The 17337-nt window shown below is 37.8% G+C and overlaps 1 protein-coding gene across 8 annotated transcripts in view; it reads left to right on the top strand.

Moving 5' to 3' along the window:
- Window positions 1–9990, top strand: part of ZGRF1 (zinc finger GRF-type containing 1) — a 36089-nt gene extending 26099 nt beyond the window's left edge. For 5 of the 8 annotated variants that reach the window (XM_081959327.1, XM_081959329.1, XM_081959328.1 and 2 more), the window contains exons 20-26: window positions 972–1119; window positions 3459–3586; window positions 5344–5467; window positions 7416–7592; window positions 8312–8446; window positions 8828–9089; window positions 9632–9990. In XM_081959327.1, coding sequence (XP_081815453.1) covers window positions 972–1119; window positions 3459–3586; window positions 5344–5467; window positions 7416–7592; window positions 8312–8446; window positions 8828–9089; window positions 9632–9783 — 1126 coding nt within the window. In that variant the 3' untranslated portion in view covers window positions 9784–9990. Of the gene's footprint in view, window positions 1–971; window positions 1120–3458; window positions 3587–5343; window positions 5468–7415; window positions 7593–8311; window positions 8447–8827; window positions 9095–9631 lie in introns of all 8 variants that reach the window. The other 3 variants (XM_081959332.1, XM_081959333.1, XM_081959334.1) reach the window with 3 other exon arrangements.
- Window positions 9991–17337: the final 7347 nt, after the last annotated feature.

Raw genomic sequence — 17337 nt, 5'->3', positions numbered from 1 at the left:
TCGTGATACGTCACGTGACAACACTATGACGACATGAGTTTGACAGCCCTGGTGTAGAGGCAGAAACATAGACTAGTATTTTCACAAGAGAGCCATATAAGCAGCTGTCACAGTTGTGTGACTTTTTTTGAACTACAGGAAGCTAGGTGGGAATTCAAAATAAATTTTAGCAACTTATACAATTAGAATATTTATTCCTCTATTGGTTTCATCATAAAATCTTTTTTCTAGATTCATTTACCATTACTCTCTATCCGCCAAAGCCCACATGGGATAAGTGAACACAGGGCATTCTGACAGTTTTTAGTAAAGGATATAAGTCATTTTAAGTATTAGAAAGTATGGGACATAAATGATCAAAATAAGCACTTGAAATGGATTCTTAATGTGGTTGAGGTGTTGAGTACTTCTATATTATTGTGTTACAGGACATTTTATTTTTCAGATCTCTTTAAGAAGTCACAAGAATGTTTCTATGGTTTTATTGTTAACTGCATTCTGCTGTTTGGTCATTTTTAAAATTATTTTTTAAAATTTGTTTTGATTTCTAAAGCTACTATGGAAGAAACTGGTGTAAAATGTTCATTTTAAAACAACTGGATGAGCTGCTTAGAATCCTGTGTTTGAGATAGGTAGCCCAATAAATCTAATAAGTAAATAAATTCTTGCTGGCTACCACCTGTGCAAAATGTTTGAATGCACTCATATATGAACAGGTAACTTCTAACGTAGGTTGCTGCTTATAATTTATTATTTGGGTATAAATATAATTTTTTTATACAAGCCTCATTCAGACTAGATAATCCCTTCTGTTCTTTATTCCATTAATGCTACCTTTTGTGGCATGGATGGCTGCATCTTCTCTTAGATTCCAGATTTTATCTAAAGTAGTCATTTGTGCAGAGGCACCTTTTCATAAATAAAACCTTTCCATTCAGTATTATTCCATACAACTATGCAATATGTTAAAGCTTGCATGCTGACTCAGGATCTGAAAATGAACAGCTGAAAGAATTACTTGCCTTGATGAAGGAGGATTTAAGCCCAGTGGAAAAAATGTATGTGAAGAAGACTATTGAACAACATAAACTGGGGACCAATAAAGCTTCCCTGAGAAAGGTAATGATGAACTGTATTTGCACCTGCAAATAGGGCATGGATTTTTAAATTATTGTTACAGTATGTTTAGATGTTCCAGTTAAGTAATACAATGTGGCATACAAAAATAATAAAAATAATAAACAGTAAAGCCATCTAGCCTAAAGCCAATGGAATAGTAAGAATACAACTAAATCTCCTATAAAAAGACAGGATGGAACCATAAATTCCTGAGTGAAAAATCATATATTCATTATTAAGAAAGTGAGGGAGCTGTTAGCATTTCCTTTTTTGAGACAGTTAATTGGACTCTTTGTGTCCCAGTTGTGCATTGATGGTGAAATGGCATATAAATGGTGTAAACAATCACTTTTATGGATATTAATGTTGGAACTGTAGACTTAGTAGATCTAACTCAATGGTACTGCAACTGAATAATTTGGACAGGTATTATGATGAATCCCTTTGGGAATTATGAAAATTACAGGCAAAAATTTGAATCAGAATTATTTGAATATAATGCATTTTATTAGGACAAGCAAATTTTCTTTCTGTCAATATTAATAAGAAGCTGCTATGAAAGTTAAATACATATAATGCAATCTTATTTCAACTATATTATTAAGTAAAATAATGTTCATTCCTAGTAAACAATTTTTTTAATGCTCATACTTCTTGATTTAAGGCTACAATTCACCTTGCTAAGCTATAGTTGTTAAGTGAGTCGTGCCCAATTTTTACAACTTTGCTATAGTCATTAAGTGAGTCACATAGTGATTAAGCAAATCTGACTTCCCCCATTGATTTTGCTTGTTGGCAACTGACTAAGGAGAACATCATCATCCACCATCCAAATGGTGATCACATAACCCCAGGATGCTGCAACCATCATAAATATATACTAGTTGTAAAACACACAAATCATGGTCACATGATTGGGAGTATACTGTGATGGTCATAAGTGCAACTTCTCATCATAAATAATTTTTTTCAGCACTATCATAACTTCAAATAGTAAACAAATGGTCGTTAGTCAAGGACCACCTGTGCCAGTGGTAGGTTCCGGATCCCGTTCCAACCGGTATGGTTGGAACGGACCCGGCATTGCCCACATGGATGCGCGCAGTGCGCGCATTCGTCGTACCTGCCTTTGATGCCTCCGCAAGCCTCTCCGACGCTCCAACTGCTCGGCGGAGCGTCACGCAGGCGCCGTGCACAGAAGCACCAAAGGCTTAAAAGACAGGTAAGAAGCTCGGGTGGGTGGGTGGGCCCTCCAGAGCACCGTACCGGAACGGTATTCGGTGCTCCGGGCAGGCTCCGGTTTGCCCATAACAGGGTGTACCACCTGCAACTCACCACTGATCTGTGCTGAATTTGAAACTGCATTCAGTGCTTTTTTTTTTATGTGAAGCAAATTACCGTAAAAGCGAATGTTTAAGAAATACAGTAGCTTTTAGGGTTAACAGACATGAGGGAAGAGTGTCCACTAAAACAGAATGCCTTTTAAACCAGAGTTCCCCAACCTTTCTGGCTTTGTGGAATGGGGGGGGGGTACTTCGGTATAAGCTTTCCGCTGCTCACGAAAGTGGAGATATGCATCTTTTCCCCCACCACTTCGACGGCTGTTTCCAAATGGCTCAAGGCCTGATAGTGAGCCACAGTCCGGAGGTTGGGAACCCGTTTTAAACTATGAGTTGGATATTGGGGAGGGAGCTCCTCGGGTATTCTTTTAATAGTCAAGGATAGCTCAGTGTTATAGCCTCTGATTGACAAACAAACATGTCAGTTTGTAAAGTCATGCAGCATAAGACTATGACAATTTAAAAATAAAAGGACCCATATTTATTTAAAAATATTTCAAATACATTTGTAATGTGTTTGTCAAATGACAATTTTTGTGCATTTATTATTGCCTGAAATTTGGACAAACTCATTTCCAGCAAAATTTGACCATTAAATTCAAAATCCAGTAAACGACTGTCCTTAAATCGAGCATTTGTTATAATTATGAAAAAGACTAGGCTATAAAGTAATCAATCATTTTTATTGAAATATGTTAGTGGAACATGACATTAGATGAATAAACTGAATGTGCAGTTACTTGTATTTTTATTTCTTGCAAGTTTTACTAATTTTTTAAAGCAAACTTCGGGCATAGGGGTCGTAGAATCAGCATCCTGGGGTGATGTTTTCTCATTAGGTTTCCTTATAAATTTGATTTTTTTTTAAATTGGTTGCTTCATTTTTTAGTATAAACACATTCAATTACCCAATAAAGAAATTGAATTTTGGTTGTACAACCTGTGGTTCATTATTTGTATGGGTATACAGATGGTTTTATGTTTTCTCTATTGATACAGGTGAAGGTAGTGGGATCTACCTGTGCTGCCTGCTCATTTCCATGCATGAAAAGCCTTAAGTTTCCTATAGTGATTCTAGATGAGTGTAGTCAAATGACAGAACCATCCTCTCTGCTCCCAATTGCAAGGTATGCCATCATTTTACTTTGTTATTACACTCCTTGACTTATAACCAGTCAATTAGCGATCGTTCAATCTTACAACAGATTTCGCCAGGACAACATATAGTCCAGATTCAACATTTCAATGAACAGCCCCCCCCCTCCTCCGGTCACATGATCATATTTTGGGCACTGGGCAACCATCCTGCAGTTAGGGCTGTTTGCAGTATCCCATGGTCACATGACCACAATGTACAATTTTTTTGCAAGAACCATTTACTGCCAGTTTCTGACAAATCTGGCAAAATCCAGACGATGGATTCACTTAAGAACTGTCTCATTCACTTAACGACTACCACATTTCTTAATTATCACGGTGAATCACTTAATGACTGCCGAAGAGATTGCCAATTTGGGTGCGGTCCCATAGTGACCCACTTAATCAGCATGACTTAGGGATGTAATTCCAGGCTCAATTATGATCATGTTGAGTTCTACCAATAATTAAATTCAGGTATAGTGATTGTTTTAATTTATGAAGTTGTTTTAAGAGGTAAACAAGAAAACATTATATAACCAACTAATGTAAGTCTTATTATTGCAACAACTCAATGACCAGTCTTGTAACTAAATTCTCAAAATGGAGTGAGGAATTGCGATGTCATAGTTGATAGCAAGAATGGCTGTGCGAAGTGATCTCAATTATTTATAAAGTTTTAAATATAATATATTATTTAGAAAACTAAATCTGAAATAGTGAAAAAAATGTTCCAAGTATGGTGAAGACAACCAATTCAGAAACTCTTATAATTCCAGAATTGGGTCTTAGCAACATATTGTTTATCTTAAAAAAAACTGGAAGCACTTTTTTTCAAAGATTCTTGTTTGCTTTTAGTTGCTAGTTCAGGCAAATCCAGAGGAGTGGCTATTTTTCTTCCCTCAAAATATCTGATTAAGTTAGATTAATCCTTTATACATCCCAAGGTTCAGTATATAGTTGTTAAAGGTGTAAGACAAAAGAAACACCTTTCACTCGGTCAGTTTCAAGTGACATTTTTTTTATGCATACACCTTAATATTATCCAAGGAATTAAGAAAAAAATAAACATTGGCCAGGTATTAGACCTGAGTTTGTAATGAAAGCCAATTCAAAGAGCGAAATGCTATAAAGCAGGGGTGTCCAAACTTGGGAACTTTAAGACTTGTGGACTTTAACTTCCAGAATTCCCCAGCCAGCCATGCTGGCTGGGGAATTCTGGGAGTTGAAGTCCACAAGTCTTAAAGTTCCCAAGTTTGGACACCCCTGCTATAAAGTTAAACAATACAAAAGTATATATTTGCTTTAAAAGACAAGCTTATTGAGAACAAGTAATCAATTATTAAAAATTACACTGTGCATTCTACTGGCAAAATATTAAATATTGTAAGACCAATAATATTTTAATTTTTTTTTTTATTTGGGCCTCTATATTAGCAATTTTATACCATGTTTTCTTGAACATTATGATGTGGTAGAAATGTAAAGACAACTGTTTTTAGCACACAGGGCTGAAGCCTAGCACAAGTTTAAACTGTATAGCAAGTAAACAGACATAAAGCATAATTCATAAACTCTGCATTACCAGTTGCAGTTTACAAGGAAGTTGGTCACGCTATCTATTTTGTCTTGAGGCATGTTTTGCCCAACACTGATTTATATGATATATGGTTGCCTTTTACTGAAAGAAAGTTTCTCATTTTTTAAGTTTAATATGTGATGGCCAGAATTGTGTTTCCATTTATAGTTTTGAATGTGAGAAGCTGATTCTAGTTGGAGATCCTAAGCAGTTGCCACCTACCATTCAAGGGTCTGAAAGTGCCCATGACAATGGTTTGGAACAAACTCTCTTTGATCGTCTCTGTTTGATGGTGCGTACGTACTTTCAATATCTAGAGACATAGAAACTTGGTTTTTTTTTTAATTTTAAAAATATTTAGAGCCTAGACAGTGAGTCAAAATCTTATACAGAAAAATGTTGCTTTCTTAAATTATATCCCCATCTTTTTTACGAAAATATTTAGTACATACTCAGTAGATATTTATACTGTACAGAACGCATGTCATATAGAACACATGTGACAGATCAGAGGCCCATCACAAATATGCATTCATATAGAACAGTGGTAGTCAACCTGGTCCCTACCGCCCACTAGTGGGCGTTCCAGCTTCCATGGTGGGCGGTAGGGGTTTGCTGTAACTCTGCTTTATAAATTTTATAAAGTAAAGTTACTTCCCTACTTTATAAATCACCATTACTGTGGAACCAGTGGGCGGTTAGAAAATTTTACTACTAACAGAGATACAAAAGTGGGCGGGAGGTATAAAAAGGTTGACTACCACTGATACAGAAGATTATCATAAGGACTAGTTAACTATCTTCTCTAAAAGTGCTTCCATGAAGAATTAGTGGTGCAGTTAAAGAAATGCTTCTATTAGAATGTTTCTAAAAATCACTCCTAACAGAATAAATCATATTTTGCAGATTTCTGAATCAGGCAGGATCAGTGTCAGTATCTGCGTTGAATCAGTAATGTTAGTGTGCCATTTTCGCAAATACTAGTGCTTCTTTAATTAAAAAAAATTTTTTTTATCAAATAACATTTCTTTTTTATAACTTTTAAGTAAGATATACCATAGTCTACAAGCTCGGCTGGCATATTTGGTAACATTTGTAGATAAGATGAAACTATTACGGGTTTTTTTCCTCGAAGGGTGGGTTTTGCAGTTTCTTCTCCCCTTATTAAAATAGAAAAATACAAATACATTCCAAATTTTGCTGATTAATAATCTGGCAAGACAGTTGATGCACAATTTTGTTCTTATTCACAAATTACAAATAAAAAGATAGTATATAAATATATTTAGAAAAACAAAACAAAGGTACATGACCAAATTATCTTACTTCTTTGTTGGAAAAAAAAACAGTTTAAACATCATAAAGAACAATCCACAAGTTTGCAGGTAGATTTAGCCTTCTGAGTGCATTAAAAAATTACCTCAGTTCTCCATAGCTGTGGATAAAGGGTTTATAACTCTTATAATTGAAACGTTTTATAAACCAGAAGACAAGTATATTTTCCACCAGTAACAGTTATATAGAGTTAGGCTAATAATCTTATTTATATCAGACATGTGATGATAGCACAACAGCCCTAAAACTATGAATTAGTATTCCACTTCAGGGCAGCAAGGATTTTATAGCCAATTTACTTATATTCTGAAATAATAGTGTAAAATAAAACAACTGTTTCTTATGACTTTTGTGAATTCTTTTCTGTAATGACACAATGGTCTGAAATCTTCTCTGATAAAATTTCTAAGCATTTTAAATGAGTGAATTTACATTTTTTTTAAAATTGCAGTATTTGTCCCATGACACAAAAGGCTTAATAATTTCCTAATGTATGTTTCAATAACTATTTGTCTTAGTATCCTTATATTGTTGCATATATTACCTACAACAAAAAGCCTGGGATAAAAAGAAATCTCAATATTGTATTATTTATACAATAAGAGTTTATATGTTAGGCACAAAATATCGGGATCATTCTTCAAGTCGCAGTATAGATGATTTATTCAAATCTATACACAGGACTCTGGTTAACTAACAGCACTAATTTGGTGGTAGATAAGGATCAAAGGCAAGAGTGGGACAGCAATACAAGGACTTTAAAGTGGTGATGTACCTAATTTCACCCCCTCTCAGCTCTGCCTGCTATTTTCCTATATTATACTGTATAATTGACAACATTAGTTATTTAACAGTGCTTTCCATTATTTTTGCTCTCTTTCTTTTTCTCCTTGCTATAATCACAGGGATATGCACCTATATTACTTAGAACACAGTATCGTTGTCACCCTGTTATTGCTTCTCTAACTAATGAGCTATTTTATGAAGGAATTCTGTTGAATGGAATTTCTGAAACAGACCGAAGTCCTCTCTTGGACTGGCTACCAACACTGTGTTTTTATAATGTTAATGGATCAGAACAAGTAAGTATTGCATTAATTGAAGATAACCATTTAGAATTAAGAACTTGTGGTTTTCATGTTCCTTTGTAAACCAAATTGTTTAGGACAGGCATTGTAGAAGAGAAATCCATGAAGTAATCGTATCCTGAGCAAAACTTCTCCATTTCATACACTCATGGCTAAAATAAGTTAATCCATACAAATGAGCTTCTTCCTAGAGCCGTGATGGCGAACCTATGGCTCCAGAGGGCTAAAACCAGCCCTATGAACAAAACGGAAGTCTGTTCCTGAACTTCCGGTTTGCCCCTAGGGCCGGTTTTTCGCATTCTGGAGGCTTCAGGGAAGCAGGGGAGGCTGTTTTCGCCCTCCCCAGGCTGCTATAAGGCCTCTGGAGCCTGGGAAGGGTGAAAAAAGCACACCAAAAATGCGGGGGGGGGAGTGCCAGTCATGCGCACAAGTGCGCTAGGGTCATGCGCATAGCATTATGAGTGTGGCATGCCCGTGCATGACCCCCCTGTGGTCCTCCTACTTTTGGCACGCAAGCCACAAAAGGTTCGCCATCACTGTCCTAGAGTGTGCACCTCTCTCTGTCTCATTTGATTGAGCATTCCAGTGGGAGAACTATGACAAATGTATCTTGATAAAAAGTCTTAAATTAATAGTACTACATTTCATTATTCTATCAAACAATCGTATCACTGACCTTTTTTCCATTATATAACTCTAAACCTGTTTTCTAGATTGAGGCAGACAACAGTTTCTACAATATGGCAGAATCATTTTTCATTGTCAAATTAATACAATCTCTGATTGCCAGCGGAGTGGATGGATCTATGATTGGGGTAATAACTCTCTACAAATCCCAAATGAGCAAGGTAAGTTTTAGTCACTAAAACAATTCCAATGGTTTTGGATATCATTAATTTGATTTTTTTTCCAAACAAAAGACCCTCAGCTTCGTTAAGCTTTAAACTAATTGGGAATTTATCAGTGATGATTCTGTTTAAAATCCAGAATAAATTAAAAACCAAAAGTTTATAGTTCAGTAAAGGGATGGCTTACCTCAATTTTGAATGTACTACTCCCAGAACCATAAAAAGTTTCATTAATTTTTGTGGTTTTTAGGGTTTTTTATTCAACCTGCTCCAATGGTAGATAGATATGTTAAGAGTATATATCATTAGCCATAATTTTATTTAATTCAATCTTATGCAAAGCCGTAGACTGTCATGGACTTCATCTGTTTCTGTTTGCAGATCCATAACTTGTTAGTTGCTATACGCATGGATGCTGCCCAAATAAAGACTGTCCAGGTGTCTACAGTGGATGCTTTTCAGGGAGCAGAGAAAGAAATAATTGTTTTATCTTGTGTAAGGACAAGACAAGTTGGCTTCATAGATTCAGAAAAGAGAGTGAATGTGGCTCTGACTAGAGGAAAAAGACATTTATTGATAGTAGGAAATCTAAACTGTTTAAGAAAGAACAAATTATGGGGAAGTGTTATTCAGCATTGCACAGGTAAAGTAAGATACTTTAAAATATAAATTACTCATGTATTTATTCCTTATACTTAACAGTCTGCCTGTACTTTGAAATGCAAGAAAGGGGGGAAACCACCCCAATATTATTTTTACAATAGTAATTTGTTGACATAGTCTGATTAGAGAGGGAATGGCTGGGTTAAAATTTCCTTGAAGTTTTTTGATCCACCAGAAAGTTGACCCAAGCTCTCTGTGCTCAAGGTGATACTTTTATAACACAGCAGACTGGTGAGGAAGAGGGGATGGTTGTATGCGAGCGGCAGGCGTTACATGAGCACATGCAACTCCATTTGTGTGAGCGGAGGGCACATGTACCCATCGCTCGCATAAATAGAGCTGTGCGCATGCATACTTGCCCACCACTTGCATGGCTCAGGGGTTGGGGGACCCTGTGTTATACAACTTTAAATTGTCTCCCTTTAAAGTCATCACTAGATCAAGCAGATCTATCATGTACAGAGACCAGTGTGTTTAAGGTTTAATTGCTAATATATAAATATACTATTCTGCTATTTATAGGGAGAAAAAATGGATTACAACATGCTAACCAATGTGATCAACAACTGAATGATATTGTTAAATCTTATTTCCAGAGAAAGATGGAAGAAGAAGCCATCATGAAAAAGAAAAAATCTAAAAATGAATCCGTTTCTCAAAAAACAAACTCATAAATATACTGAATTATATCAATGATTTCATCTTCAAAATCAAAAATTGCAGTTTTTATATTTTTAAGTGCCTCCAGTAATACTGTTACATGCATTAATGGTTTTTAAAAAGTTTAAATATAATAAATAACTTTATAACAAGGTAATTTTTAATGAAAGTTAACTTACTAGGAACTGTACCTTTCATGACAATAAACTTCTCCATACACAGCTGTTTTAATTCTTGGACTGCTCTATAAATACCATGTCATTAAATGAAGTCCTATTTAAAATATTTCTCATGGATTTTTCAATAGGATACAAATTTATTCATAAATAATGGATAACAGTTTTCACTATCACAATAGATACCTATGGTACTTTCTGCAATCAGTTGTGTAAGATCATTGGGAAGAAAGTCCATACTTGGCTTGTTTTTTTTTCTCTTACAATTATATCACTTGGTATCACTGTGGGATTCTTTAAACTACCCATTCGAGCTCCCTAACTTCAAGCAGGAATTCAAACTAAGCATGTCTTACAAATTAACTATAGCTAAGTTAGAACACATGAAAAGGATGGGTGCCCACTAATTCTCTAAGTAATTGATTTCACTGTTAACCCTCATTTTCTTTTAGTAAATATTTTCCATAATCTGCCTTCTTGGAACTTAAATTCACTATTTCATGGCTTCACCTTTTATCTAATAACCTGTCACATGTTTCAGTGCAATCATATCTTCTCCTGTTTTCTGAACACTTAATATAACAAGTTCTTTACATTTCTTTACTTCTGACTTAATTTGAAGATCCCTGATCATGTTTGTTCCAATCTTATAAGTGTACTGCAGCAACAAAACATGGTGTTCAAGGTGTATGTCTGAGCAATACTTAAGACCCAATAAAGTGTCACTATTATAATTCTTGGCATTTGTTGATAACTGCTAAGTTATAAATCAAACAAAGGAGGGGAGGCGTGGGAGGGAATGGAAAGTATGCTTTCATTTGAGAAAAAATTCTACACCTGGCTTGGCTTTTCTTTGCATGGATTCTATATTTCACAGTCTTAGATGGTTTTCTCTTTATGTTAACATCCTAAATCTCAGAATAGGTATCACTGCTTATAAAAGAAAAGTATAAATAATTACTTAGAATCCATCTGATATTTCAAATCCTATTGATTAATATACATTGTTAAATATTATATCTTCTATAGTTATTTTGAAACATATTAGCGGTATATATTTATGTGTGGGGTGTGTGTGTGTGAATTTTGCAGGATCAGAGTGAATATTGGTATTCATGATATATTTTTGAATACCAATATTCACTTTGATCCTGCAATAGCCTGCAAAATTCACTTTATTAAGCAATGCCATCTTTGGGATTTTAGGAGACAATAAAATTAAAGTCATTTTAATAAGCATTCTTAAACTAATTTTAACCTATGTTACACTCCTAAAACATCATGATAAATTATAATATCCCCATGACTTTGTAATAATTTTTTTTTGCTAATGTACATAAAATACAGTTTTATTCATCTTACAAAAGCTAACAACACAAGATGTAGTTGCATGATCAGTTGAATATATATTCTTATTTTTTGTTTGTTTGAATTATACTTTAGAAAGTGGATATCAAAATGTATTGAAGTAAATGGTTTTGGATAGAAAGAATTTAATCTAACAGAAATTAACCCTCCATTATTTAGCCGGGAATTATTTTTACTATATCATAATACTATTCTAATAGTTTAAAATAACACACTATCAGCCTTCTCAAAATATTGTATGGAAAATATTTACAGATTTAAAATACTGCATCTTAGAAATATACAGTTTGGTTTTTGCGAAGTTAAGATTCTAGCTAAAATTAAAATTGTCCGTTAGGTGGTGCCAGTGTACTCTATGCTTTTCATTTCACAGCATGAAGGTAGCAAGCAGAGGTCATTTATTTTTTTCTTTGAAATAATGACAATTTGCATAATCTCACATGAATTAAGATAATTATTCAAATGTGATGCAAAACTCTTACCAATAGACTTTGAAGTTCTCTTCAGCCAAACGAAAATTGCACTCTAAACTTTGAAAGCTATCTACATTTCAAAAGTGAAGGCGAGTTTCACTATCATATTTTCGTTATTTCTTAAAAAGGTTTTCTTTTAGCTCAAGCTGTCACTAAACCCATTAATACACAAAGTGTGGAAGAAATAGTCAAGAGCTGAATAGCATCTTTTAAATTACTGGTGACACCCCTATTCCAGCTCCCTAAAATCTCAATCAACAATCCATTAGAACGCAACAGGAGTAAAACCAAATCCTCGTTTAAGTGTATTTATCCAATCTCTTTTCTCTCTTTCAAATGCTAAATCCATTTCAGCATATGCCTCTTCTTTCTCTCGCTCTTCTCTAAAGGCTGGCAGCCTATACTTCTCTTGTAAATATGAAAGATGCTAATCATATGACATATCACGTCTCAGTCGGAGCTTGGAATAAAGCCTTGAGATTTGGGATCATTGCCTCCAGACAACAGCTTCATCAGCCGGAAAGTTGGGTTTTTTTTCTCCTTTCCTTCAACTCTCAATCCCTTCTTTGTCTAGGAAAAAACGCAGCCAACTCAAGCTACTCTGGCCATATGGTTCACTCTGTATTTTCTTATTTGAATTCTGAATTGTTTCTGTGACTTGCTAAGATATTCCTCCCCCCACCCCCCACTGGAAGTGCATATAAAGACATAGTCTTGCTATTTAAAGTTAGGATGCTACTATTGCATGAACTTCCTCTTTTGATTAAAATCAACACACTCTTCATTGATTTTATTTAAACTACTTCCTACACCTGAATGAATTCAATTCTACTGAAGTCTAAGTATTCTTGGAAATAGAATTTCTTGACTTCCAACATTTGGAAATTGAATGAATAAATAAATAAATAAATAAATACCAAGGTAGTAATTTTGTGCTCTACTTCGAAGCACAGAGTTTATTTTAATAGGGATCTGTCAGATTTCTTTTTCCCCATCTCTCCTACAGATATGTGTCTGTCTATATCTTCTCCTTCTCTCGCCCCCTCCTTCCTCAAGACCCTTTCAACGAATCATTAAATTCTACAGAGGTGGTCAAGCCAGGCCCGCTTTTCATGCATTTGGGAAAAGAAAGGAGTTCTTGAAGTTTAGAAGATACCCAAGGAAAACTCCTTGAATGACATCAAAAGAATGGGTTTCCATAGCTGTTGAAGCACGAGAGCCATGTAAGCTGCACAAAGGCGGGTTGGGGCAGTGGGACTGTCCCGCTGCTCTATCCCAGCACAATTGGGTCACTGAAATAGGGAATTAATTACCATTGGAGAGTGGGCAGCCCATTCACCACTGCCTGAGTTTTATTAAACGCCAATATAAATAACAAAACAACTCTTGTGGCTGCACTATTCCGACACGCCAAAGGAAGGATTAGCTTGGGGATTAACATCTTAAAGTCTATGAGACTTTCTGACTCAAGGCTCAGAGCTGGTAATCGTATTTGTCTCCTGGTTCAGCGATTAGTGCTCCCTTACTCCAACCTTCGCCTGCTACCCAGTGTCCCTTTTTGCAGGCTTCCCTTTTTGGGTGTCCATTCCATCTCTGCTCACAATCGGCTGTTCTTTTAGCCAGGGACAGTGGGTGGGTGGGGGGGGGGGAGAAGAAAGAGGGAAAGAAAGAAGAATTGCATCTCAACCATGCAACTCTTCAAGTTTCTGGGAAAATGGAGGAGAAGAGCTTATGGGCTCCTGAGGCTGGAGTGGAGAGTCTGCCGAGAGAGGGAGGGCGGGAGGGAGGGAGGGAGGGAGGAACAGCCTGAAGTTTAAAAATCACTGTTGAAGCCTGCACCTGCCATGCAAATGGGGCAGACAAAACAATCAGAGCACCCTCACAAAGAGGGAGAGTTGGAGAGAAAGAATAATTACAAGCAAGGGATGCCTCCAGGCTACATGGGTATAGGCATCTTCTGATGAGACCCCTAAAGGGCACCCATCTGTCAAACCAAAGGAAGTACAGGGAAATTGTGGTGCCCTTTGGAGCCCCATATAAACAAGATCAATTTCTCCACTCAGTGTTATTGCACTACTTTCTTCAGAGTTTCTGAGTGCCAAGTCTTAACAATAACAATAAATAATATACCATTACAAACTCAAGTTTACAATTAAAGTGAGTTAAGAACAGTTATGGTGATAGGTATCTTATGAAAGTAAAAAAAAAACTTGTATTTGCTTCTTTCTAGCTTTTTTGACTAAGCCTGAAAGGATGAAGAAAGGTGGAGAGGAGAGATTGATCATTAAAAATCTCTAGACTTCCTTTCTTTAAATAGATTCAACTTGCACTGCATCAAGCACAATGCCATGTAAGACAGAGCCACTTGGTGCAATGCAAACAGCTGAGGCACATCTGTAAACTTCTCAGGGTCCAAAGGGCTTAGGCTACAGTTTTTGTGACAGTAATTCACACTTCTGAATCGTTTTCATTAGCACCAAGCAAATGAACCTTATCTTGCATTTTTTAAAAAAACTTCTCATTTAACTGACAACATTTTTTCCCTCAACATATATTTTTTTTAGAAATTATCATGGGTGGAGTATGATCTTCTTAGCAAGTATCTAGTTAGCAGTGCTCAAGGGATAGGTGTCAACATTTTACCTTTCATTGTATACTATTCTCTCTTGTGACTTGCAGTTATGCTAATTCCCCAAATTTCAATCCCAGTCAAAGGGAAAAACTCAGAGAAAATACCATGGGCTCCTTAACATGGCAGTTCAATTTTCTGTGGCAGTTTAATTTTCTGCATGGCAGTATATGAATGGGAACTTTGTGAAATTGCTGCAAAATGTAAATCTTCCACTGGACAAATGTAACTACTTTAAATCTAATTTAACTTCATTTTAATTAATTATAGAGTGAGCAGATTGGAATTCACACTATAAACTACAATCAAAGAAACTATGTCATAGTATATGATCTGGGAATCAACCTCTTGATTCAGGCACTCTAAGTAAAATTAAATTTCTTTGCTTGGTGAATATGGGTTAAATAGGAACCTGCACAGGTGTCACAAATGCCTTGGAGACGGGAATACATTGGAAAGCAGATCCTACATTGAAGACTACAAAGAATAAAGAATTGTTTATTTTGGTGGTCTTGAGGGCCAAGCAAGATTGAGAAATTGAAAAATCATATGAGGAAAAAACAGTAAACCACTACAATGTTGTTGCCCAGAAAACTGCACTGTTGAGTCCATGGAGTTACCAAATCACAGGCTTGACTTGAATGCACCTCTACCTTTGCAGAGACCAGCTAGCGAAATCTGGGGTTTACTTCTTCAACGTGTTGGCGGGTTTAGGTGACTTTCATACATCGCATTATTGTACCCCAAAATATGATTAGCCTAGATGCTTACTTGGCACCTGATGGGAACACCGTCATCGTTGTTTGCGTCCACGCTTAGTGGTTTAGTCGTGGACGGAGCCTCTCCTTATCAGTCGTCCGTCCCTCACCCAGGCCAGTCCCGCTGTGGAACTGGGGGGAGGGAGGGAGACGGGCGTAGTTGCGCCTTCCGCCGAGGTAACCCTCGCCCTGACCCCAAGACTTAACCTGAGCGTCCCACCGCGCAGCAAGCTTTCTCCTCGCCACGCCTCTTGCTGGAAACCTAGCGGCGTCCTTCTGGCTGGTGCATCTTGGGCGGTCGGCCTGAGCCAGCCCAGTCGCCTTCTCTTGGGCCCGGTTCCCCTGTAACTTTTGCCCTCCAAGAGGTCGCCCCGGAGCTCAGGCGTCTTAAGCATCACAAAGGCTTCTCGCCGACCCCCCCCCCCCGCCCCGGCCGATCCTGCCCGCTCCCTGCCCTCTCCCTTAAATCACCGGCGTTTCCCTCGTTTCTTCATCCCCGCCTGCTTTGGCCTTTCATTGTTCTCCTAAAGGAGGATTGAGCTGCGCGAAAAGAGCTGCAGTTGAACAGTTTGACCCTTGCTGGACCGATCGGGTCCCGGGCCGGACAGGGATCTCAGGCCTTCCGCCCCCACCCAAGCCGGTGCCACCCCTTTTGCATAACTGTTCAGCCTCATTTCACCGGCACGCACTTAGCGGACCACACAAGCGCTCTACAGTGGCCGCCGTCCCGGTTTGTCGTCACTCCCGCTGGGCTTCAAAATGAAAAGGGACGGTAAATAAGATATTTCCCCACCCCTCCATTTTCCTGACCAGAATGGTGGGCAAATTAGGCGAGGTGTATAAACACTTCCTGGGGAAGAAGAAAAGTAAACTTAACTCTTGCTCCGTCCCTAGAAATTAGTGGTTCCCAACCAAGGAGATTGTAACTTAATAATAGACATCATCCATTCATTTGTCCATCCATTCATAACATTTATTTGCTGCCCATCATATCTGATGATTCTGGGAGGCTTACAACATAAAAACATTAAAATCATCCACTGTAAAAAAAAACCCCAACAGATAAAAACATTAACCAAAAAAATCATGGATGCAAGATGGCAAAGAAGGAAGTTGGACACACGGAGGTGGGGTTGAATTTTAATTAGTCAACCACGTCCAGTATAAAGCTCCCAAATTGAGTCCCCAAACCATCTGGTAGAGCCAAGTCTTAAGGCTCCTACAAAATATCAGGAGGGTGGGAGCCAATCTCATCTCATGGGGGTAAGATGTTCCAGAGGACAGAAGCCAGAGAAGGCTCTTCTCCTGGACCCCACCAGCCAAAATTGCTTGGCTGATGGGATCCACAGTATGTCCCTCTTCTGGCATGGGTGAGACAGTTCTTCAAGTAGACTGGATCCATGCTATGCAAGGCTTTAAAGGTGATGACCAACACCTTGAATTGCACCCAGAAGTAGAACTTGCAACCATTGCAACTCATGAAACAGTAGTGTAACATGGGCCACTCTAGGGGCCCTAAGAACTGCCCATGCCACCATACTTTTGCACCAGCTATAGCTTCCAAATGCTCTTCAAGGGTAGCCCTGTGTACATTGCATTACAAGAGTCCAGATGTGAGATGATTAGGTCTTGAGTAACTGAGCGCAGGGACTCCTCATCTGGGGGAGGCCTCAACTGGAGCACAAGATGAAGTTGTGCAAAGCCCCCCCCTAACTGTGAGAGAGTTAGGAGTAGTGAATCCAGGAGAGAAGCCCAAGTTGTGAACCAGGTTTGTCAAGTATAGTGTCACTCCATCCAGAATTAAAGATGTTACAGTTGCAGAGTTTGGACCTCCATGCACCCAAAACCACTCAGGCTTGCCAGATTCAGCCAAAGTCTGTTGGCCCCCATCCAGGGCCCTGCAGCCTCCAGGCACCGTGAAGCAGCAGCCCAGCATCATTTGGGTCATCAGGGATGGAGATATAGAGCTACCGTATTTTGTGGAGTATAAAACACATCGGTGTATAAGACACACCAAGATTTCAAAGAAGTAAGTCAAGAAAAAAAGTTTTTGTCCTCCCCGGCCTCCAGGAGCACTCTGCAGGCTTCAGCAGGGCTGGGGGAAGGCAAAAATGCCCCCATTTTTTGCCAAAACAGGCATTTTTCCCTTCCCCCAGCCCTGCTG

This window comes from Natrix helvetica (assembly GCF_964273705.1).
Source record: "Natrix helvetica genome assembly, chromosome: 7".
In the NCBI taxonomy this organism is placed as follows: Eukaryota; Metazoa; Chordata; class Lepidosauria; order Squamata; family Natricidae; genus Natrix; species Natrix helvetica.
Note: the sequence above shows the minus strand (reverse complement) of the source record. Positions and strands in the feature narration are given on the sequence as shown.